This window comes from Electrona antarctica (genome assembly GCF_951216825.1).
Source record: "Electrona antarctica genome assembly, chromosome: 7".
NCBI lineage: Eukaryota > Metazoa > Chordata > Actinopteri > Myctophiformes > Myctophidae > Electrona > Electrona antarctica.
In genome coordinates this window covers 52,049,670-52,075,129 of record NC_136812.1, presented here as the reverse complement: position 1 = coordinate 52,075,129, position 25,460 = coordinate 52,049,670, and the positions used below count along the sequence as shown (strand labels likewise).

The 25,460-nt window shown below is 43.5% G+C and overlaps 1 protein-coding gene across 1 annotated transcript in view; it reads left to right on the top strand.

Annotated features, from left to right (window-relative positions):
- anapc4 (anaphase promoting complex subunit 4) overlaps positions 1 to 23,340 on the top strand; it is a 33,237-nt gene extending 9,897 nt beyond the window's left edge. Inside the window, exons 9-28 of the mRNA XM_079505949.1 lie at positions 191 to 298; positions 1,970 to 2,140; positions 3,567 to 3,631; positions 4,336 to 4,378; positions 5,271 to 5,347; positions 6,213 to 6,313; positions 7,785 to 7,836; positions 9,242 to 9,297; positions 9,393 to 9,439; positions 11,007 to 11,063; positions 11,578 to 11,634; positions 12,161 to 12,254; positions 13,517 to 13,614; positions 14,208 to 14,266; positions 15,520 to 15,558; positions 16,063 to 16,164; positions 17,316 to 17,414; positions 19,337 to 19,504; positions 20,495 to 20,618; positions 22,577 to 23,340. Coding sequence (XP_079362075.1) covers positions 191 to 298; positions 1,970 to 2,140; positions 3,567 to 3,631; positions 4,336 to 4,378; positions 5,271 to 5,347; positions 6,213 to 6,313; positions 7,785 to 7,836; positions 9,242 to 9,297; positions 9,393 to 9,439; positions 11,007 to 11,063; positions 11,578 to 11,634; positions 12,161 to 12,254; positions 13,517 to 13,614; positions 14,208 to 14,266; positions 15,520 to 15,558; positions 16,063 to 16,164; positions 17,316 to 17,414; positions 19,337 to 19,504; positions 20,495 to 20,618; positions 22,577 to 22,837 — 1,878 coding nt within the window. The 3' untranslated portion in view covers positions 22,838 to 23,340. The remainder of the gene's footprint in view (positions 1 to 190; positions 299 to 1,969; positions 2,141 to 3,566; positions 3,632 to 4,335; positions 4,379 to 5,270; positions 5,348 to 6,212; positions 6,314 to 7,784; positions 7,837 to 9,241; positions 9,298 to 9,392; positions 9,440 to 11,006; positions 11,064 to 11,577; positions 11,635 to 12,160; positions 12,255 to 13,516; positions 13,615 to 14,207; positions 14,267 to 15,519; positions 15,559 to 16,062; positions 16,165 to 17,315; positions 17,415 to 19,336; positions 19,505 to 20,494; positions 20,619 to 22,576) is intronic.
- Positions 23,341 to 25,460: the final 2,120 nt, after the last annotated feature.

Below are 25,460 nucleotides of genomic sequence, written 5' to 3'. Positions count from 1 at the left end.
TTGACGTTGCTCTGTCCTCCCCAAAGGTTCCAGGCACCTGTTTTAAGTAGCAGACTGCGGCCACCACCGGTGTGCTGAATGTATTGACGTTGCTCTGTCCTCCCCAAGGTTCCAGGTGAATGTATTGACGTTGCTCTGTCCTCCCCAAGGTTCCAGGTGAATGTATTGACGTTGCTCTGTCCTCCCCAAGGTTCCAGGCACCTGCCGCAGCCTGAGCCTGTCGAGCGACCTCAAGTCGCTGTCGGTGATCACGGACGTCCCGCACAGTGCCGGCAAAGCAGAGATCTGCTACATTCAGGTAAATGCTTTCATTTAACCCATTTTGGGGCGGGAACCCCCTTTTTGGTGTTTTAAACATTATGTTATAATTTAGCTATTGAAAAATAGCAGATCTACAAGCTCATAGCGCGCCACAAGCTTGCAGGTCTGCTATTTTTGAAATATAGTGAAAATGTGGAATATATACTGTATGTGGAATATATAGCCCCTTTATCCAAGGCGCTTTACATAGATTGTGTATTTACACACACACACACACACACACACACACACACACACACACACACACACACACACACACACACACACACACACATTAAAAGAATGAAGACAGCAAAGCTATACCAGCAATCTGTTCATAACCCCACACACACACACACACACACACACACATTAAAAGAATGAAGACAGCAAAGCTATACCAGCAATCTGTTCATAACCCCCCCCCCAGAATAAGATATGAGCTCTCTCTGTCAGCTGACGTGGGAGCAGTTTTTGTAACACTGTCACTGCTGGCCTGGAAGTTCTGAACAAAAGCAATACATTGTTGCCATGGCATGCACCGTCTCTGGTCCTGGGAGGCATACCATTTGGGGTTTACGACCCGTTTGGGAGTGGAAGTGGATGATGATAACTTACGTCATGTTGTAGTCTAGTTTGTATCAGGCTGGAACCTCCAGACTGGAATCAGAATTACCCAAAAATAATTCCCTGCAGCCTGCCCAATAAAAGCCTTGATGTGGCGTTTGAACCCGACAAGTGTCTTCAAGTACTTCTTAGAATAGTTCGTTTGGTATATCCATCTTTTATTCCAACTCGTAAGCGACTGGCGAGACTAAAAACAAACCTGGGGGACCATTAAGCACTTTGGAACATTGTTTAAAAAGGTGCTATATAAATAAAGTGTATTATTATAACTCTATGGCAAACAAAGCAACGCCAAGGTTTAATGTTTTTAATGTATCATCCGGTCTAAAACCACGCCTAGAGCGGATCACACGACGGGCAATTTTAGGAACACAGACCAGGCTTTCCTCCGAGCTGGAAAGTCTGGTGAGGCGAGGGTACCGGGAGGCAGCTATTACTCAACCCGTCTGAATGTTCCGGGGACCCCCACACGCCACACGGTAACTGTAATTTCTCGACCGTTTCGGACGTGGGGCGTGGGGCCCAGGGTGCCGGCTCCGGTGGACGGGTTTCTGAACTGCCCACAGCCCTCCTATGAGACACAGACCTGAGTAGAAAATGATTGTGATATTTTATCATGAACATTAGTGAGGACTAATTAAGTAAGCTCAGTGGCCTTGTGGTTAGAGTGTCTGCCCTGAGACTGGGAGGTTGGGCCGGGCCGGGCCGGGCCAGGCCAGGCCAGGCCGGGCCAGGCCAGGCCAGGCCAGGCCAGGCCAGGCCAGGCCAGGCCAGGTCATACCAAAGACTGTAAAAATGGGACCCAGTGCCTCCCTGCTTGACACTCTGCATCAAGGGTTGGATTGGTTATGTCCCTGCGGCATACTAGCGTCATGTCCATGCCAGGGGTGTACTTGTACATCAAGCTGCCTCACGCTACAGAAACAGGACATAGGCTCCTGCCCTATGGGCCTCATGGCTCGGCAAGGCTACTTACTTACTTAAGTAAATGTACTTTCCACCACTGGTTTTGAAATGACCTTCTCTCCGTCCGTGGTGCCAGCTGGACACGGGGCTGCTGTCCGACTGTCTGCCGGAGGTGACCAGGATGGCGCGCAAGTTCACCCACATCTCCACCCTGCTGCAGTACCTCCGCCTCTCCCTGACGTGCATGTGTGAGGCCTGGGAGGACATCCTCATGCAGATGGACCTCCGGCTCACCAAGTTCGTCCAGGTCAGTAAAATAGGCTCATTTCATAGTCTGGATTTATCGGTGGTGGAGGTGACCACCGAACTACAACATGACGGTCACTGAGCCGCGGTGAAGAGCAAACCACCGCCTATCGCCCCATAGCCCTTCTCTCTGTTTTTACTCACCACCACCGCTCAACGTTATTTCAGCTACGGTGATCACCTCACCACCGGAGCGGTGGTCACCTCACCACCGGAGCGGTGGTCACCTCACCACCGGAGCGGTGGTCACCTCACCACCGGGAGCGGTGGTCACCTCACCACCGGGAGCGGTGGTCACCTCACCACCGGGAGCGGTGGTCACCTCACCACCGAAAATCCAGACTATGAATGAGCCTTTAGTCAGCGGTCGGTCGGACGGACGAACTCGACTCGGAAAGCGCTGCCCCGATCAGTGTTGTTTTTGGCAGCATATTTCTATTTTAGTTTTAGTCATAGTCTTTTGGGCTGAAACATATTTGTCATATTTTATTTTAGTCACCTGGCAGGTTTTAGCGTTAGTCTAGTTTTAGTCGCCTAAATGTCATGCGATTTTAGTCTGCTTAAATCTACAGTTGATTTAGTCGAACAAAATGTGTTTTGGCGGGCCTTGATGCCGTCGTAATGATGTTATTATTATTTTTTTCACATGCTGAAAATAGCCGATCTACAAGCTCACAACGCGCCTGCAACCAAGTGTAAAATGACTTGTACTGGATCTCTTGTCCACTAGTAGTCCCTTCCTAACATCTTAGTCTAGTTTGTATTTGTTGACGAAAGTGTCAGTATATTTAGTCTCAGTTTTAGTCATCATAGCTTAGTTTTCAGTATCAATATTATAATATCCATATCATGATATTAGGCTGGATATCTGTCTGTGAGTTTGGATATTGTACTATTGTGATATGGGCATAAGTGTTCTATATCAATATAAATATTGGATCGGGAAAAATTGGTATTTGCAAAAAAAAATGTGATCCGGTACATCCCTAGTTCCTAATCTGGGAACCCATCTGCAAAACAAAGGGAAAACAGCCCCCTCTAAAACCCATTCTGGGCGGGAACCCCTTTTGGTGTTTTATGTTGTACTTTAGCTATGGAAAAATAGCAGATCTACAAGCTCATAGCGCACTACGGGCTTGTAGATCTGCTATTTTTGAAAAATCGTGAAAGTGGCGCAAATCCTTGAAAATAATATTCTTTCAGAGTGAAAGTTTTTAACTCAAATCTTTGCTTCCGGGGGCGTCCCTGGAACAACATATTTTCAGATGGGGGTTCGGCGGGCCAATTACATATAATTCTGGGGGTTCTTGACATGAAATATTGAGCACCACTGATATAGAAACATAGGTATTTCAGAAAACTAAAGAGAGACAACCCCAAAGTAAGCTTGCAGCTTCATCATGTTTTTATTTTATCCATATCTAAAGGAAAAGAACACAAGCACTCAGGTTCAAGATGAATTCCTGGAGCTGTTGTTGTGGGGACAGTCCAGGTGAGATGTGGAACATTTCTATCCTACCATCCAACCAGCAATGAATCCACTCCGACCTTCACTAATGTAGAAATGTACCCGCTAATATGTCATTTTAGTTATCTCCTAGTGCAGTACCATGACCGCCCTGTAGATGGCATCAAAGTGCCTTGTCTTGGAGTTGGTTGTATGATGTGCTGGTATGGGAGTTGGAGCTGTCAAAATATTTTAAGTTGACAATTCATCATGTCATACAAATAATCAACCAATGATTGAATTGTGTCTTTTGACATTGAACATTCGGAACATGTAACGCGTTCGGTTTTCCTTTTATGCTTTGGAACAAAAGCATTGACAATGTATGAAAAAGAAAATGTGTAATGATTGTGACAGGTAAGACTGTACCCTAGCCCTGTTTTCAGGACTTGAACTTCGGCAGGAATTTTCGAGCGAAGTTCTGAACCATTTGTTTCTAATTAATAAAAAATAAAAAAAACGAATGGTTCAAGCCCATTAATTAAGATTCGAGTGCCAACCCTAACGAGCGAATGTTCGAACCCCGAATGTTCAGGCACAGCCTTAGTGACAGGCCTATAAATTGTGTCTTGAGTGCATTAAGTTAGTTTCCTCTTAAGTTAGTTTTTTGTTTTTTAAGTATGCAACTTGTTTTAAATTAATAGCAGTTTTATCAGGGTCTCACTAAATTCTCCCTGTTTGCAATTCAGCCCTGAACTGCAGGCCCTGCTAATGAACCAGTTGACTGTGAAGGTGAGTAAATGGTAAATGGTAAATGGTGCATTTATATAGCTCCTTTATCCAAGGCGCTTTACATAGATGCATTACATTCACCCATTCATACACCGATGGACACTTCGACATGTGGACAGGAGGAGCCGGGATTCGAACCGCCGACCCATGGATCATTGGACGACCTGCTCTACCTCCTGAGCCACAGTCGTCGAGTGAATTACGATAATTGATTTATATCGGTCTTACGTCGTCTTTTAGTGCTCTAAACAAGACATTAAAGTCCATAGACTGGGCTGGCTCTAAAGTGCTCTAGTCTAAACAAACATTGTAATAGCCTCAAAGAACGATGTACGTCGTAAGTGCTCTAAAAACATAAAAGATCCCATAGTTTATGCAGTATTTATTAAGGGCTACGGTATATTCAGCTACAGTGTAGACAAACATGAAATGCCATTGACGATGGATGGAGAATTTACGTCATATGTGGACGAGCAAATCGGCTATTTCGGTCCTACACTGACAACCCATTGACAACGAAGCAATAGACAATTAGAGCAAATAGACATGCAAAATATTTACAATTTACAATTTAGGCATTTAGCAGACGCTCTTAATCCAGAGCGACTTACATTAAGCAGGAACAAAAAGCATGGGAATACATCACATATATAAAAAGCATTTATCAAGAAACATGCGTAAGCTAAGAACATAACTAGAACATATCTATATATATATATGACACTATACATATAAACTATACATATATATTATACTATGCTGTACATATATACTATGAAGTGCTATGACTACATACAATGCAATTATTGTGCTGTCTACATTTGCGATTATCTCAAATAATAATTGCGATTAGGCGATTCTATAATAATTGTGACGTGCGTGTGATCCTCAGGGCCTGAAGAAGCTGGGTCAGTCCATAGAGTCCTCTTACTCCAGCATCCAGAAGCTGGTCATCAGCCACCTGCAGAGGTACGCACGTCTGTTAGGAATCAGTTCATCAATAATTGATAGTTGATAACCTTATCGATCGATTTAATAACTCCTTCCCTGCGGCCACTAGATGGCGCTATTGGCTCAGAGTGCCACGGTTTTCAGCCCACATGGCTCCTTAAACCCATTTAAGCCTGACTTCAAAATTTAAAAAAAATCTTAAATCCTCCAGAAATACAGTTTTATGTATCAGTGGTGCTCAATATTTCATCTCAAGGACCCCAAAAATTATATGTAATTGGCCTCCGACCCACATCTGAAAAAATGTTGTTCCAGGGACCCCCCAGAAGCAAAGATTTGAGTTAAAAACGAAAAAAATATATATTCCAAATTTGCGGCACATTTTCAAAAATAGCAGACCTACAAGCTCATAGCGCGGCACTCGGTGCCGCGCTATGAGCTTGTAGATCTGCTATTTTCCAATAGCTAAATTATAACATAATGTTTAAAACACCAAAAGGGGTTCCCGCCCAGAATGGGTTAAGAAGCGATACCACCGAAATTGACGCGCAGGCAATCCCTACCACCTCATCTGAATGTCTCTCTCTCTCTCTCTCTCTCTCTCTCCTTAGTGGCTCTGAGGCGCTGCTGTACCACCTCATCTGAATGTCTCTCTCTCTCTCTCTCTCTCTCTCTCTCTCTCTCTCTCTCTCTCCTTAGTGGCTCTGAGGCGCTGCTGTACCACCTCATCTGAATGTCTCTCTCTCTCTCTCTCCTTAGTGGCTCTGAGGCCCTGCTGTACCACCTCATCTGAATGTCTCTCTCTCTCTCTCCTTAGTGGCTCTGAGGCGCTGCTGTACCACCTCATCTGAATGTCTCTCTCTCTCTCTCTCTCTCTCCTTAGTGGCTCTGAGGCCCTGCTGTACCACCTCAGCGAGGTGCAGGGCATGTCTCTGTGGAAGCAGAAGTTTCAGCCCCTGGGCCTGGACGCGGCAGCCATAGAGGGTACGGTACGCCCGCCGCAGTGCCGCACGCTCCTTTTCTTTTCTTCTTTTTTTTACCAGCTACTACGCAATAGAGCGTCGCAGTCCCGCCCCCTTTCATGACGACGCCAGGCCCAGGAAATGAATCCCAATGCATTTTTCCCATAGACGTATTTATTTAAAGACCTTTTAAGCGTCGTACGAAGCCAACTCTTGTCGTGACAAATCACACACACAATATTTTGGACCAAACAAATAATTACAAAGAAGAAAAACCACAAAAAAAGTGTTGTAACCTGCCGTTTTTTTCTACTTTCTAATTCTTTGTTTGGCCCGACAAATTGTGTTTGTTGTCATGATTTGTCACGACAAGAGTTGGCTTTGTCCGCGGCGTAAACGTCTTTAAACAAATACTTTCTGAAAAGTCTATGAGGAAATTGAACAGGGATTTATTTTCCGGGTCTCTCGAGGGGGCGGGACTGCGACGCTCTATAGCATGCTGAGTCTATAATCGATGTGCAAGCTAGTCCAGCTGGTTTTCTCCCGAGTGGAATAGTATGAGAGTGGTGACACTAAGTGTTGACTCCCATTTGTAACAATGGGATGCGGAAGTGCTCAATGGGATAGTTCCAATGTTTGGAATTATATCCCATAGCACCCCGCGAGATCAAAGCGTGTCTGTCGCCACGCTCTTACTAGATTACTCTGGTTCACTCATTGGGCTGACACGTCCGGGCGGAAACGAACGACTCGGAAAACACAATAGTTCCGCCTTAGATAATTTTGGTTCCTATACCTAAACTACTGCGCTGAAACTGACACAGAGGCAGTTATGGCGGACCCCCGCAGATAATAATAATAATGCAGCTGGTAATTCATTGATTTAATTAATTCTTGTTTCATTCATATTTTTTGAGTGGTGCTAGCCACTCCTTTGCGGAGCTATGTATGTGTAAGTACGTGGCTGCAACACCTAAAGTGGCCAGTAGCGCGCACGCATGCGCACACACACACACACGCACACACACACACACACACTCACGACCACAGAAAGTAAGAAAGTAAGAAAATAAGAAAATAAAGTAAAAGTAAGAAAAGAAAATAAGATGCAAAAAGAACACGGTCGACAATAATAATATGGAAGTAAAGACCACAAAGGAGAGAGAAACTAAATGTTCATCCAACCCAAACAGTGGGTTCATTAATTTATTTGTAATTATTATTTTTTTATTCCATACATTTGAAAAAAATAGCCGATCTACAAGCCCCATAACGTGGCGCGAAGCGACGCGTTGTGTGCTTGTAGATCTGCTGTTTTCACTAGTTTGGGTCCCCGGGCAGACGTCTATTTATTCTCTCTTTTGGGGTCTCCAACAACCTGTAACGTTTGGGAACCGCTGATCTAAACTGTGAGGATTTGCGTGACCTACCTGCATTATTATGGCTGAATGTGAGCCACATCCACAGTACGATATGTTTGTTTGTTCTTTCAGATGCCATTACAGCCGTGGGCTCCTTCTCTCTGAAAGCCAACGAACTTCTGCAGTGAGTTGAGAAGCTTTTCTTTGACTGGCTTGAAGATTGAATTTGTAGTTCGCTTTGTTCCTGCTGTGAATTGACGATATTCGGCCATCTTGCCAGCAAGGTGCTAACTGGGTGCAGCTTCCCATAGACAGCCCATTCATCCAAACAGAAAAGTCTAATTGTATTAAACCAGTTAGGCCTCACCTCAAAATTTAAAAAAAAATCTTCTAAATCCTCCAGTTTTCTGAAATAAATATTTTCACGATTTTTCAAAAATAGCAGACCTACAAGCTCATAGCGCGGCACTCGGTGCCGCGCTATGAGCTTGTAGATCTGCTATTTTTCAATAGCTAAAGTACAACATAATGCTTAAAACACCAAAAGGGGTTCCTGCCCCCAAAATGGGTTAAACAACGTCAAACTCGCCAACATTGCAGCTGTACGTAAAGCTTGAATTATCCTCTTTCGATCTGTAAAGTTTTTGTTTCATAAAAATCCACCGTAGACTCATGTTATGAGCTACTTCCTGTCACGAGATTTTGTGCAGGTTATTTCTTTCTAAGTGCTGGAGTTTGGGAGCGCTCGTTGACTATCACTCAACAGCCCTGCGTACCACCTGTTTTGAATTAGCAGGAGGTTGCCTAAAAAACGAGCGCTTCCAAACTCCAATACAAAAATCACCTGCAAGGAATTTCTTGACAGGAGGTAGCTCATAACAAGTCTACAGGTTTTATGAAACAAACACTTTGCAGATTGAAAGAGGATAATTCAAGCTTTTCGCACAGCTGCAGTGTTGGTGAGTTTGACGTTGTTTTAATACCATCAGATAGGACTTTTCTGTTTGGATGAATGGGCTGTCAATGGGAAGTTGCACCTAGTTAGCACCTTGCTGGCAAGATGGCAGCCGTCTGAATATCTTCAATTGTTTCATCCTCTGTGCCTGTCTTTTAAAGGACCACTTCACCACTTTTCAACCTATCTTCATATAATAGGTCCTCACTAATAATCATGATAAAATGGCGCGATTTTTTCCTACTCAGTCAGTGTCTCATAGGAGGGCTGTGGGCAGTTTAGAAACCGTCTTCCAGTGACATCATCATTAGGCAGATCTTTTTTTTAAACAAGATTTATTCACAAAAATGTTTAGATTTTCATTATCGTGAGAACGATGGCTTCCATTTTCGCATTGCAACTTTTCAGGACTAGAAAGCCTGCAGTTTCTATTAGCTTGGATTCCCCATCGATGATGTCACTGGAAGGCAGTTTCTCAACTGCCCACAGCCCTCCTATGAGACACAGGCCGAGTAGAAAGAAATTGCGCCATTTTTTCATGATTATTAGTGAGGACCTATTATATGAAGATAGGTTGAAAAGTGGTGAAGTGGTCCTTTAAGTCCTGTTTTCTATTTTTTATTTTCCCCACCAGAGTGATCGACAAAAGCATGAAGAACTTCAAAGCCTTCTTTCGCTGGTTGTACGTCGGTAAGGTTCTCGGTGAATTGGACAAACAACAACAAAACGTAGTATGTTCTCTCTCTGCTTCCCTGTGTTTGACGTGCGTTTGTTTTCCCACACAGCCATGCTGAGGATGTGTGAGGAGCACGTGCCCCCGGAACTGAATAAGGTGAGACCTTAGAGCAGGGGTGGGCAACTGGCGGCCCGGGGGCCACATGCGGCCCACCACCTTCACTTAATGTGGCCTTCAGGTTAATGTCAGGATACTGATATAATATTGGTTTCAGCTGTTTACAATTCCACGACATGCAAACATGACCCGCTTTAATTACTTCAGTCTAAATTAGTAGCTCAATGCTCAACACAAGTATAATTAAAAGGCATTTGAAATTACATAAAAATGTTAAAATAAAAAATAGTAAAAAATAATTCAACATTTCAATTCGAATATAGCAAAAATAGCCGATCTACAAGCTGAAAACGCGTCGCAGCGCGACGCGTTTTGAGCTTGTAGATCGACTATTTTTGCGACGACAGTAATATATGGCCCTAGGGAGTGAGTGTGGAAATATAGTGGCCCTCTCCATCGTCAAAGTTGCCCACCCCTGCCTTAGAGTATATATGAATAGAGACGGCACCCGAGTTCTCCTCCCATCCACTTGCATTAAGTTGCTCAAAAGCGCATGAGGCGATTTCACTGTGCATTCTGGGGTAGGAACAGAGTGCATTCTGGGATGGATTGGGCCCCAAACACATGAACGCGCTGCCGCTGACTATCATTGCAGGCATTCAGCGTTCACGTGTCATCGTGAACGTGCACAATGATCGTCAACGGACCAGCGCGTTCATGTGTTTGGGCCCACGCTGCAATATCAAATTCGACCACTATGTCCATTTCGCCTCAGGGTTTCATCCGGGTGCCGTCTCTATTCATATATACTCTTAAGGGTGAGACGGGTTTGTGACTGCAGTACGCAGTAGAGCCTGACCAAGTGCCACATGTTTGGCTTTGATGACCATCCCGATTGTACAGAGTCCTAGACCACACCGCCTTCACTTAATATCGGAATACTGATATATTATTGATTTGATTTGATTTTGATTTTGAAGCGTGTGAACCAGTGTTGTTTTTGGCAGCACATTTCTATTTTAGTAGTAGTCATAGTCTCAAGGTGCTGCCACACTATCTAAAGAGCCGCGCACGTTCTCGGCTGTGCGCAGCTTATTTTCCGAGTTTTTAGACGGCTGGTGGATGGAAATTAAGCTCCACCTCCGCGGAAGACTTGCGCGACGGCCAGATTCCCGGAAACGCTCTCCTCCGCGCAAGTCGTCCGCGGAGGTGGAGCTTCTTTTCCATCCACCAGCTGTCTAAAAACTCGGAAAATAAGCTGCGCACAGCTTAAGACGTGCGCGGCTGTCGACCGTTTTGTGCTTAGGTGTGGAAACAGTGTCTTGAATAGTTTTCATTTAGTTTTAGTCACAGTGTTCTGCTAGATCTGCTATTTTCAGCATGCAACCAAGTGTAAAATTACTTCTACTGGATTGGAACATTTTAGTCAAGTATTTATTTGTTGACGAAATCGTCAGTATATTTAGTCTTAGTCATCATACCTTAGTTTTCATGTAGTTTCCATTTAATTTTCGTCAGTAGAGAAAGGTAGTCGACGAACATTGTTCGTCTTAGTTTCAGTCGACGAGAACAACCCTGAACTTGTGTGTTGTTGCTGCTCTCTCAGATGACCCAGAAGGACATCTCCTTCGTGGCGGACTTCCTCTCGGAGCATTTCAGCGAGGTGAGCTCAACGGCAGCTCTTTCTACGTTCAGTTGGCTGTATAGAGCGTCGCAGTCCCGCCTCCTACCCTGGACCAGGAAATGAATCCCAATGCATTATTCTCATAGACATTTCTTAAAGTATTTATTTAAAGACGGTTACGCCGCGGACAAAGCCAGCTCGAGTCGTGACAACTCATGACAACACAAACAATATTTTGGACCAAACAAATAATTAGAAAGAAGAAGAAAACGGCAGGTTACAACACTTTTTTTGTTGTTTTTCTTCTTTGTAATTATTTGTTTGGTCCAAAATATTGTTTGTGTTGTCATGAGGTGTCACGACTCGAGTTGGCTTTGTCCGCGGCGTAACCGTCTTTAAATAAATACTTTAAGAAATGTCTATGAGAATAATGCATTGGGTTTCATTTCCTGGTCCAGGGTAGGAGGCGGGACTGCGACGCTCTATAGTTCTCACACATTTAGTAAAAAGGTTGCTGTTATATAATCAATACATTGTGTCATTGTGTAAACAGAATGAAGAGCTGTTTGACCGCAAAGGGAAGTACTTCAACGTGGAGCGCGTTGGCCAGGTATAGGTGTATGTTTTGATGAGTTTTGTACAGCAGTGGTTCCAAAAGTGGGGTCCGGGGACCCCTAGGGTTCCTTGAGGGAGTTCCAGGGCGTCCCCCAGCTAAATGATAGTTGGGACCCTTATGGCTCTGTAACTCGGAGAGTGTACACATGGAACCAAATGGACCCTAACGGGTCCATTTGTTACACTCTCAGAGTAAAATTAACAGTTGGGGTCCCAGAGATAGAAATGCCATTAAATCGTAGCCTAATTCAGGTCAAACTGGGGGCCCTTGAAATGAAAATGGTTGAAAATCACTGCTAGAGCCTTAAAAAAAATCTTCTCTTATGGGGGTCCCTGGCATATCTTTTCAAATGGGGGTCCGCGGGCTGATAATAAGTGTCGTTTTGGGGGTCCTAACCTTGACATGAAAAAGGTTTGGGGACCACTGCTCTCCTGTATGCTTCTAAATGTTGTGGAGAGAGAGAGAGAGGACGACGTACGTGTCTCACACAGCATGGCTTCCATTCTGTTCATGTTTCCAGTACTTGAAGGATGAGGATGACGACCTCGTGTCCCCACCCAACACCAGCGGGAACCAGTGGGTGAAGTTCTTACAGGAGAGCACTCACTTGAAAGGTGAGTTCTTACAGGAGAGCACTCGCTTGAAAGGTGAGTTCTTACAGGAGAGCACTCGCTTGAAAGGTGAGTTCTTACAGGAGAGCACTCACTGTAAAGGTGAGCTCTTACAGGAGACGAGGAGAGCACTCACTTGAAAGGTGAGTTCTTACAGGAGAGCACTCGCTTGAAAGGTGAGTTCTTACAGGAGAGCACTCGCTTGAAAGGTGAGTTCTTACAGGAGAGCACTCGCTTGAAAGGTGAGTTCTTACAGGAGAGCACTCACTGTAAAGGTGAGCTCTTACAGGAGACGAGGAGAGCACTCACTTGAAAGGTGAGTTCTTACAGGAGAGCACTCACTTGAAAGGTGATTGGACAAATAACTGAAAATATATGAAAGACACTGACACATTTCATATATGTTTTGAGGGGCGCCCCTCCTATATACAGGTTTAATGTTTGTTTTTAGTTCAATGTTTGTTTTAACCCATTTTGACCTGAGATCAGATTCTAAAAATGTCTACATCCTGACAGTTTTCTGACAAAGCTATGTTTCTATGTCAGTCGTTCTTTGATTTTTCAAAAATAGCAGACCTACAAGCTCGTAGCGCGCCACTCGGTGGCGCGCTATGAGCTTGTAGATCTGCTATTTTTCAATATCTAACGCATAACATAATGCTAACAACAAATGGGGTTCCCGCCCAGAATGGGTAAAACGCCATTGACAATGAAGGGAAACTTTACGTCGTCTCGTCCCTGACGCAAACATTAAATGCCATTAACAATAAAGAGAATGTAATGTTTGTTTTGTCACCGTTTGTTTTACGTCAACCATTACGTCACCAGATCAACGTGAGTTAGACTTCACAGTCACTTCACAGTCACACAGGTGTGATTTACATTTTTTATATAGTTTCCTTTCCAAAATAATTCCAAAATAGTGGAAATGGTTGATAAGTCAGGTTTCAAGAAGTCATTGAAGCATCATCGAATCATACAATAAGTGGCCAGAGATATTTGACTCGAGGTTTTGTTTGGTGGTGATCGGTGTGGTTGTCGTGTTTTGCTGGTGAGCCCACTGCTGTTCGCCTCGTATGTATCCCCGGACACTGAACTCTCTCGTGTGTGTTTGCTTCACGTAGCGAGCCCGCTGCTGTTCCCCTCGTATCCCCAGACATTGAACGCTAGTCTTGTGTGTGTTTGCTTCATGTGGCGAGCCCTGCTGTTCCCCTCGTATGTATCCCCGGACACTGAACTCTCTCGTGTGTGTTTGCTTCACGTAGCGAGCCCGCTGCTCTTCCCCTCGTATCCCCAGAAGTCTCTGCACTTTGTCAAGAGGATGATGGAAAGTGTGATCGAGTCGTGTCTGCGGAAACCTGCGGTGAGTGTTGACAGTGAGTCGGTTGACACTTTCTTTTTACGGCCATGAATTCTGTCAGTATCGGGGTCTGGCCTGCCTCTAAATGTAGGTCTGCAGGCTCCTGGGGGCTTTTTGACCGTTTCTGGTTTCTCTCTACTTGAAATGATTTTAGCCATATTCAACCTGCTGGCATCTCTGTTGTGTGAATGTTCAGAAATGTTCAGAAATCTTATAGTACTATATAAATGTATATTTTTTCAACTCTTTTCTTGTTTGTTCTCTGCCTTGTAAAGCACTTTGCGATGCATTTCTGTCATGAAATTATTTTTATTTTTATTTTTATTTTTATTTTTATTTTTATTTTTATTTTTATTTTTATTTTTATTTTTATTTTTATTTTTATTTTTATTTTTATTCAATAAGTCAGAAAATTATAATTCAATTGTGGCAACAATGACAACACTATCTCCATTTGATGTCTTGCTATGCATATACTGTGTGATTCAGAGGCATTTTAATCCGAAGCAAAGCTTTATTTGAATAATAACTCTGCATTAGCTTGTGTTGTTGTTGTTGTTGTTGTTGTTCACTCATTCATGTGTTTGTGCATGCAGGAAGTCATTGGGAAGTCTGTCAAACAGGCCGTCTGCTTGCCTCTCTACATGGCACAGAGGTATGGTTGATCAATTATGACCTTACACCAACTGTATCTGCTTACATTATGCTTCAATAACAATAAGCTATGTTTGTGTTTGGATTGTTTTGCTGTTGTGTGTGTGTGTGTGTGTGTGTGTGTGTGTGTGTGTGTGTTTTTATTTTTCTTCTTTACCCCCGGCATCCAAGAGAATCCAATAGAAACAAGCCTTCTGGCTTCTTTTGTGTTTCTATCCGTTTTAATCCACTTTAAATCAATCAATCAATCAAAAGTGTGTTTGCTCCAGCTGTTGCCTTGTGGACGTAACACTTTCTTTTGCACCTCATATCTAACCTCATTTACATACAGTACACTCTCAGAGTTACAGACCCGTAGGGTCCATTTGGTTCTATTTGTACACTCTCAGAGTTACAGACCTGTAAGGGTCCATTTGGTTTTATTTGTACACTCTCAGAGTTACAGACCCGTAAGGGTCCATTTGGTTCTATTTGTACACTCTCAGAGTTACAGACCTGTAAGGGTCCATTTGGTTCTATTTGTACACTCTCAGAGTTACAGACCCGTAAGGGTCCATTTGGTTCTATTTGTACACTCTCAGAGTTACAGACCTGTAAGGGTCCATTTGGTTCCATTTGTACACTCTGTTACAGACCTGTAAGGGTCCAAATGGTTCCATGTGTACACTCTCAGAGTTACAGACCTGTAAGGGTCCATTTGGTTCCATGTGTACACTCTCACAGTTACACACCTGTAAGGGTCCAAATGGTTCCATGTGTTACACTCTCACAGTTACAGACCTGTAAGGGTCCATTTGGTTCTATTTGTACACTCTCACAGTTACAGACCTGTAAGGGTCCATTTGGTTCCATTTGTACACTCTCAGAGTTACAGACCTGTAAGGGTCCATTTGGTTCCATTTGTACACTCTCACAGTTACAGACCTGTAAGGGTCCATTTGGTTCCATTTGTACACTCGGTTACAGACCTGTAAGGGTCCAAATGGTTCCATGTGTACACTCTCACAGTTACAGACCTGTAAGGGTCCATTTGGTTCTATTTGTACGCGACTCTCTCCTTCTACGGCTCTGGTTCTCATGCCATGTTTTCAGTTTTCTCCTTGCTCTCTGTGTTTCTGCCTCTTATTTGTTTCCTTTCCCGAAAACAACAAATGATAGAACTTGCACACACACACAAAAAAAGAATTTCGCCCATTTCTACACACCTGTGATGTGACAATGCAATTGATTGTGGATCTCTTCTCGTCCGTGCAGCTCTGACAAGGCTCCGAGGCTGTTTGAACTTCCGTCTCTGTAAGTGAAACGACAGCCGTTCTAGTGTTGATTTTGACACCCCATTTTGATTTAGTCATAGTCTTTTGAAATAAAGTCCCCTTTTTTAGTTTTAGTCACATTTAGTTTTAGTCGATTCCGATTGTTAGAATGGGTTAACCCATTCTGGACGGGAACCCCTTTTTGTGTTTTAAGCATTATAATATACTTTAGCTATTGAAAGATAGCAGATCTACAAGCTCATAGTGTGGCTTTGAATATATATTCTCTCAGAGCAAACGTTTTTAACTCAAATCTTTGCTTCTGAGGGGTTCCTGGAACAACATATTTTCAGATGGGGGGGGGGGGGGGGGTCGGTGGCCAATTACATATATGTTTTGGGGTCCTTGACATGAAATAGTGAGCATATAGAAACATAGGTATTTCAGAAAACTCAGGATTTAGAAGACATTTTTTTAAATTTCGACGTCGGGGCCTAAATGGGTCTTATTAATGACGTTCTCTGTCTGCTTGGTTCACACGCAGGTGGAACGACAAGAAAGCTAACATGCACTACATCGTGTTCTGCATGCCGGAGGTCTCGCCCTGCAAGCTGTACCTGCTACGGCGCGCCACGGACCCCCACAGGTGCGCGTCGTTCGTCGTGTGATTTGTGCGTCCGTGTTATCGCTTCTCTCGCCTGTGTTATCTTGCCTTGTTACATGGCTCGGTTGAATGCTTGATTCTGATCGGTCAATCGCTCCGAATTCAGCGGTGTGTTATTTCTGGGGTTAATGACACGCTCCGCTCTAGAACAGATGACCGATGGCTAATCAAACCCTCAGAGCACCTGCTGCTGCGCCCCGCTCGATTTACCGCTGTTTCCAACATGACAGCCATGTAAACGCACACACACACACGATGTCATTTACAGCTATAACATTGCTCTCAAAAATGTTTTTTTGAAAACATTTGAGCGAGAAATCGACCCGAAAATGGATTCTATTTGATCAACTCACTTCCTTGTAGACGCCGGCCAGTGCGACACTTATGGAATACTTTCATTATACGGTACCGCAAGTAAGGAAATACCTCGTTTTGTTTTTGTTTCGGTTCAATGTATTAATTCATGTATTAAGTAGCCATGTAATAAGCGGGATAATATCTGGCTAGGTGGTCATTGTCGGGATATAATTCACCTTCAGGGTGATTAACCACGTCGGTGGTTAAACCCCCTGTCGGTGAATTATCTCCCGACAATGACCACCGTCTTAACCCTGCAAGACCCACCGTTGCAAATATAATAATTAATTAATGAATATATGTGTTATTTTTTCACCTAAACATCATCATTGATGTTCATTGTTTAGTCTTGCAATGCCATTGGCCATGATATTTGCATACAAATACCCCCCACAGAGGCAGAAATTCACACAACTTCAAAATCTCTTTTGAACAATTTTTAACTTATGACCTTTAACCCTGATAAAAGTAAGTAAAATAACTGTAATATATATATTTTTGTGAGCATTAGAATGTCTAGAACATGTTTTATTTATCATTGTGAAAGATATCCCCCAAATGTAAATTATGAATGTATTATTATTATTGTAATAATTATTATTAATGTGCATAAAATTTGCATTTCCTTTTTTTTTTTTTTTTACATCATATCCTCTACAAAGTCCTAGTAGTACAAGTAGTAGTAAGGTTGGAAATCTCTTTTTTGCAGGGCTAGGCAGACATTATCCCTTATACTTGTTCACTTTCTATGCTCTGTGTGGGTTTTCCCCCCGCAGACACGTTCCCAACGGCCTCATGGCGGTCGACCTGAGCAACGTCCTCAGCCACCGCATGGACGGCGACGGCGGTGAAGGCGGTAGCGCCGCTGGAGTCCGGTGAGGGACTCTATTTTTTCCCTCTCAGTCTTCACACACTTGAGCCCTAGTATCTGGGAATGTCATAATAATAGAGAGAGTATGCACATTATGCGTCACTTTTACACCAGGAGACGCCCCATTCAGCACTCTTCCTGCGCACTTCTTCCACCCCTCTTGCACACACATGGCTCCAATGAACCAATGGGACATCTATTTTTTTTTTTAACCCATTCTGGGCGGGAACCCCTATTGGTGTTCCATGGCTGAGGGAAGTAGGGGTGCTGGGGGGGCTGGAGCACCCCCTCCCCCCAGGCACAGCCCCCCCCCTCGGACGGGAGGGGGAAAATAATAATAATTTTAATCAAAACAGATTTCTGTTACTAGGCTTAATAAATATGCTGTATCACAGTATCGGCATCTTATCCTGGTTAATTGCCTGTGTCAGTTTTCTCATGCGTGTGGAGAGGGAAAGTAAAAGCCACTTTTCTGTGTGAAATTGCGCGAAAATGCGCCTGCACGAGGCGCACCCCCTACTGAACGTTCAGCACCTGCTAGTGTAAACATCTTCCCGCGGCCCTGTTTATAGCATTATGTTATACTTTAGCTATTCAAAAATAGCAGACCTACAAGCTCATAGCGAGGCACTCGGTGCCGCGCTATGAGCTTGTAGGTCTGCTATTTTTGAAAAATGTGGCGCAAATCTTTGAATATATATATATATATTCTTTCAGAGCGAAGGTTTTTTAACTCAAATCTTTGCTTCTGGGGGGAGGTCCCTGGAACAACATTATTTTCAAATGGGGGTCGGCAGCCAATTACATATAATTTTGGAGGGTCCTTGACATGAAAATGTTTGAGAACCACTGGTGGTTTTTCCAGAAAACTGTCGGGATTTAGAAGACATTTTGTAGAATCGTCCTCAGGTCTAAATGGGTTAATACATATCTATGGGCAAAACATTGAGCGTTGGTGTTTGGAAGCGCTCAACGGTCCTGCGTACCACCTGTTTCTGAACGTCACATAATGCAGGAGGCAGCAGGGCGTTGCGTTGTTTAAAAACGAGCGCTTCCAAACTTCTTATTAGAAAGATAATCACCTGCACGGGATTTCTTGACAGAAAGAAGTAGCTCATAACTATGTCTATGGTGGGGTTTTTTTATGAAACAATGGAAAGAGGATAATTATACAACGGGTCGTTTCGAGGAAGCAATCTGATTGGTTGAAACAGCCTTCTAGCCGTGGTTCAAACGAGCACCGCTCCACACCTACCGGTAATCAAAACAAAGAATTCAGCTGCTATGTTTTCCCAGAGCGCAGCAAACTCGGTGGCTAGGCTAGCTAGTTTCTTGGGACATTTGTGGTCGTAGTGACTACATCTGTCATTAAAGAAATATGTTTTTTCAGCGATTTTTCTTAGTTTTAAGGGTAACTGTTGTATAATTGCAATAATACACTGCGGGCTCGTTCCTGCAGCATCGCAGGCGTGCATTAATAACGTTAAACCACCCCCTCTCGTGTAATATTGCTTAACCCATTTTGGGCGGGAACCCCTTTTTAATTATGTTATAATTTAGCTATTGAAAAATAGCAGATCTACAAACTCATAGCGCGCCACTGAGTGGCGCGCTACGAGCTTGTAGGTCTGCTATTTTTGAAAAATCGTGAAAAACGTTTTTAACTCAAATCTTTGCTTCTGGGGGGGGTCCCCCTGGACAACATATTTTTAAATGGGGTTCAGCGTCCTCTTACATAAACATTTTGGGTTCCTTGACATGAAATATTGAGCACCACTGATATAGAAACATGGGTATTTCAGAAAACTGTCAGGATTTAGACGACATTTTTTAATTTCGACGTCAGGCCAAAACGGGTTAAATCTATGTAAAGCGCCTTGGATAAAGGCGCTATATGAACGCACCATTTTACCATTTGCTTCCCAGGCCCGACTGCGCGTACGGTTGCCTGGACGCTCGTTTCTACGACGACGAGACGCTGACGGTGGTGCTGCGCGTCCCGGAGGACGAGAGCAAAGGGCGCGTCCTCGCTCAGCTGCCTCTGGGCGCCGCCCTCCGCTCGGACGCCCACTTCAACTGGGACCCGGCTCTCAGGTCTGTGTGTGTGTGTGTGTGTGTGTGTGTGTGTGTGTGTGTGTGTGTGTGTGTGTGTGTGTGTGTGTGTGTGTGTGTGTGTGTGTGTGTGTGTGTGTGTGTGTGTGTGTGTGTGTGTGTGTGTGTGTGTGTGTGTGTGTGTGTGTGTGTGTGTGTGTGTGTGTGTGTGTGTGTGTGTGTGTGTGTGTGTGGTATTTGAGTCACTAACTGTATGTTCTCTACATGTTCACAGTAGGGCTTTCATTCACTAAAGATTTGTTTTTGGCTTTTCTGCCTTTATTGATAGTATCAAGTGAAGACAGACAGGAAAGAGGGAGAGAGAGAGAAGGGGAGAGACACGCAGCAAAGGTCGTCATGAACGGGACTCGAACACGCGACGCGCTGTCAGGCCAGAGCCTATATGTGGCATGCGCCTGGACCGCTAGGCCAGCAGGCGCCCACTTCTAGTGATTTTTACTAGTCGACTAGTTGCTTAGTTTTCTAGTCGACTAGTTGTTTAACTAGGCCTACCTATTATGTAAAAAAAATTATAATAATAATATAATAGTAATATTATTTTTACAATATAATACATTTAATAATAGTTGTACATTTTATAATCTAGCTGATCTTGAGGCCTACAAAAACGAAAAGAATAAAATAAACAACAAGGTCGACTAGTGGATTTACTAGTCGACTAGTTGAATAGTTGACTAGTTGCTTAAAGCCCTAGTACACAGCCCGTAACAAAGTTTATAAAGTGCCACTTTTGTTGTTTCTAATGTGAGCAGAACGACATTGAGTGTCGGCAAAATAACACATTTTTTGAAAATGCATTTAAACTCAAAGAATGTAATGACTAATATTAACACACACACACACACACGCACGTTCTTTTACAACCCCTGATGACGGCTGTGTGCTGAACTGTATTCTCAGCGCTATAAGCGTGTCAGAATCTACCGGCATGTTTTAATAATATGGACCATGTGATTTCCTGTGTCATGGCAGGTTGGACCTGCAGGGCGGCGCCATCCCCTGCCAGGGTCTGGTGCTGGAGAACCAGTGGAGAGACCTGGAGAACATGAAGGCACAGTTCGTAGCCGTCAACGGCATCCGCAAAGTGGCTTGTGTGGTACGTTTTTAACCCATTCTGACCTGAGATCAGATTCTAAAAATGGTCTTCTACATCCTGACAGTTTTCTGAAAAAGCTATGTTTCTATGTCCGTCGTTCTTCGATTTTTCAAAAATAGCAGACCTACAAGCTCGTAGCGCGCCACTCGGTGGCCCGAGGACAATTCTACAAATGCCTTCTAAATCCTGACAGTTTTTTGAAAAAAAACACGTTTGTCATTCGTTCTCAAACATTTTCATGTCAAGGACCCCCCAAAAATATATGTAATTGGCCGCCGACCCCCCATCTGAAAATATGTTGTTCCAGGGACCTCCTCCCAGAAGCAAAGAAAAACATTCGCTCTGAAAGAATATATTCAAACATTTGGGCCACATTTTCATGATTTTTCAAAAATAGCAGACCTACAAGCTCGTAGCGCGGCACTCGGTGCCGCACTATGAGCTTGTAGATCTGATCTTTTTCAACGGCTAAAGTACAACATAATGCTTAAAACAACAAAAGGGGTTCCCGCCCAAAAGGGGTTTAGTTTTGGTATTTGGGAGGGTTTTTTGTAATTAGTTGTCTCGGTAGCTGAGCAGTGGAGCACCCACCGCCTAACAAAAAGCTATCCAGAGGAAGCGCACCTGCTTCTTTCTTACTTGTAGGTCCTCTATTTTGCTATTTTTGATAACAAGTGGCTTGTGTGGTACATCTTGATAATAGTGGCCACTATTTCCCCTTTTTACTCTTGGCAACAGGTGGATAAGGTTAATTTAGTTTCTCACCCGGAACCTTATTGGTTTGTTGTATATATGGGGTAATTCCACTACACATGTCTTAACCCATTTTGACCTGAGGGACAATTCTACAAATGCCTTCTAAATCCTGACAGTTTTCTGAAAAACCTCATGTTTCTATGTCCGTGGTTCTCAACCTTTTTCCACGTCAAGGACCCCCAGAATTATCTGTATTTGACCCCTATGTTGTTCCCGGACCCCGCAGAAGCAAAGATTTGAGTTACAAACGTGTGCCTCTGAAAGAATATATATTCAAAGATTTGCGCCACATTTTCGCGATTTTCAAAAAATAGCAGACCTACAAGCTCGTAGCGCGGCACTCTGTGCCGCGCTACGAGCTTGTAGATCTGCTATTTTTCAATAACTAAAGTATAACATAATGCCTAAAACACCAAAAGGGGTTCCCACCCAGAATGTGTTAAAAATTTGTTAAAACATTTCTAGGTAATATTCTGAAGGAAATGTCAGTTAAACTAACACACGTTGTGGGAAAAATGTTTGTGGGAACCAATGGGGGGAAAGAAAATCTCTTGCACATTAAATTCTACAAATCAAGTTGTATTATATGACCGCTAACATTAATGACCGACAAGTCTTCATTCATTTGGGAATTTGTAGTAACCAGTTGAATGAAAAGTGATACATGTTTTATACGGATAAGACTTTTCTCGCTTTCCCCTTGACCATTGTTAATATCTTTTACATTTATGTTTTGTCATAACTGTTCTACAGTTTCACCAAAAGTGAACTTGTTTTTTTGGCCGAATTTAACCCATTCAGAACGGGAACCCCTTTTGCTCATAGCGCACCACCGAGTGCCGCGCTACGAGCTTGTAGATCTGCTATCTTTGAAAAATCGTGAAAATGTTGCGCAAATCTTTGAATATATATTCCTTCACAGCGAACATTTTTAACTCAAATCTTTGCTTCTGTGGGGGTGGGTGCAGGGTCCCTGGAACAATATATTTTGAGAGGCCAATTACATATAATTCTGGGGGTCCTTGACATGAAAAAATGTTTGAGAACCACTGAAAAATTTCAGAAAAGTTTTAGGATTTAGAAGACTTTTGTAGAATCGGCCTCAGGTCTAAACGGGTTTAAAAAGTGGTTTGACGATTGGATGGAAACAACAGTTCCTAGTCATGTGTCCCCCCCCCCCCCCCCCCCCTTCTCTCTGTCAGCTAAGTGCCAACCTGAGGCACGTCCGAGTGTACGAGATGGACGTGGAGGACGAGGAGGACGAGGAAGGAGCCGAGTCGCAGAACGCCAGCGCTGACCAGGAGGACCTGGAGACCTCCATGGCGGTTCAGGGGCAGGAGATGGCGGTTCAGGAGGCGGAGCAGGCGGAGGCGGGGCCTGAGGCGGCGGACAGCGGCGTGGGAGCTTTAGAGCGAAGTGCCGAAGAGCATCTGGAGTCGGAGGAATCCCTGGAACTCTCATAGGAGGGCACTTTGCTTCACCGTGCGTGAAACCCTGAGCGGCGTCCCTGTTCTGGGCATCATGCCAAATGGTGCGGGCAGGCGCAAAGTGTGGGAGCAGCGCTACATGCATCTTTGCGTCGTCACGTCGCTCGCTTCCATTGACAACGAGTGGTAGACTGCGTCTTTGCGTCTGCCCCGTGGTGTGAACGCAAGAATAGTAGGCAGATAGAGTGAGGCCTAAAGGGCCGATTCATACTCCAATTTTATCGCTGTTTCGGCACTGTATAGTGCCGAATGATTTCGGCTCGTCAGAAATTTTCAGTAGCACCGAAGAGACGACTTTAGGACGTCACATTGTAGGCTCTACAGAGCCGAACCGACTTTTATTCGGCTCTAAAATAGGAGTATGAATCGCGCCTTAGTGTTCAGTATTTGGTTTGAGAGGTTAACGGTTAAAACACACGTCATCATGTGACACTGTGTGCCACTATGTCTGAAATAATGTTTACATGTTAATAAAAAAAAGTGTTTTGATACGTTTGTGTTCATGTTTAATTTCATTGGTTCACTATGTAAACATTGCACTCCATGTGCATAAAAAACATCACCAATAAATATTACATAGTTATGACCAAAAAAAGGTATCGGCCAATGCTAATTAGCTTATTCTGCCTATACCATTTCCACATACGGTGTATATGCAGATAAAGAAAACAAATTTATATTCAGAGAGAAACAAAGCTCAAGTGTGCAAATCTATTGTAATGAGGCCGTCTCTGTGTCATTCTGTCGAGTGTCCACCAGAGGGTGATACAAAAAAAGCAATACAAACAGAACTTGTATTGAGACTTGTCACTGATATGAGACACAGGGACGAGACCTCCATGCTATGTTTATGGTGTTCATATTGTAAGCTACCTGAATGTTATTTACAACGTTTAGGCGCGTGAACCGGCCTATAGGCGCTAATTTAAAAAAAATCACACCCATGTGAAGTGAGGGGTGCTCTTATCATCTTACAACATCGAGGACAAAACAAACATTAAACTCTGTTCATTGTTAATGGCATTTAATGTTTGTGTTAGTGACAAAACTAACATTAAACTCTGTATTTTGCGGCGACTGCGTTTTTAATGTTTGTCTAAGGAAAAACTAACTTTAAACCTGTGTATATATAGGAGGCCCTCAACAAAAAGGACAAAACTATCCTTTATCTATCTAAAGCAAGTGTTCAGTTGGTTCTGTGTTAACATGGGATTCCTCCCACATTAAGCCAAGGCCTATTCATACTCCACTTTTACGTGATAAGGTGACCACTGAAACGGTGAACACAATGGACACATGGAACACATGGAACCAACGTTCCATTTGTACACTTTCAGAGTTCAACTAACATCCATTTTACAATCTAAATTTGGGGTCCCAGGGATAGAAATGCCATTCAATGGGGGTCCCCGCAGCTAATAAGTGTCCATTTGGGGGTCCTTGACATGCAAAAGTTTGGGAACCACTGTCTTGGAGATGTTTGTGTGAGTGCCTGAGCGCTGAGCACCGTGGCGTGACGTCATGTAGTTTTGGGTGATCACCTTATCACCTAATGAATAGGCTTTTAGAATACTCTGCATGTTGGGACAGTGCCCTGTCTTAACCTTTGACCTGGGTCTCTGGAATGTTCCCACAGGGATCAATAAAGTTAAACAAACACAACCTTAAACACATCAAGAGATGCAAGGGCAGGCTAACAGTAAGGTGTGGCTGATGTATGTTGATGTAATCAATGTAGCCTCGATCCCCAAATGTGGTTTTTTTGAGTGGTGCAACCACTCCCTTACGGAGCGCTGTGTGTGTGTGTGTGTGTGTGTGTGTGTGGGTGGGAACCCCCACTCACTCACTTCACACGGGTGTGATTTTTATTTTATAGCCATGTTAATCCACCAGTTGTAGGTTTCTTGTTCCCATTTGAATGGTACGGATTGTTATAGGAATCCACTTCTGGAAATGGGAGAGAGGAATATTTCCAAGAATTAGTCATAATAATTTGGCTGCTATACCTTTCAAAACAAAGAATCCTGGAACCACGCTAGTCCCCCTGTAGCCAGCCCATACAGTAGCCTACTATAGTAGATCAGATGTCTTGTTATAATGCTATTGAAGCGGAACTTGACATTTCATTTCCTCATAAAGCCACAAGAGCTGAAACACCAAGTTAGCATTTTCCCTTTTCGTGTAAGAAAACCCCTATTTCGATATAGGTATAGCCTAGGACATCCTCTGTGAAAAATAAAATAGAAAAAAACATATGCAAAGTCAACTACATATAAAATAAAATTGTAATGATATAATGTGCTTGAATGTGAAAGGGGGAGTGTCTAAATGAGATCACGTACAGCAAGTATGTACACATTTAAAGTTAAAGTGGCTAATGTTGACTCCCAATTTAGTGCCAGGTGTGCCAATATTATATTCATATACATGTTTAAATATATCATTTACATATTTATTGTGGTGCACAAAAGGCTCAAAGTTCTAAAACGTGTAAGTGGCAGCGGTGGCCGAACGGATTGCAGAGCGGTCTTGATACCGGAAGGTCGCCAGTTCGAATCAGCAGTCCGACAAGTGCCCTTGAGCAAGGCATTGAACCACT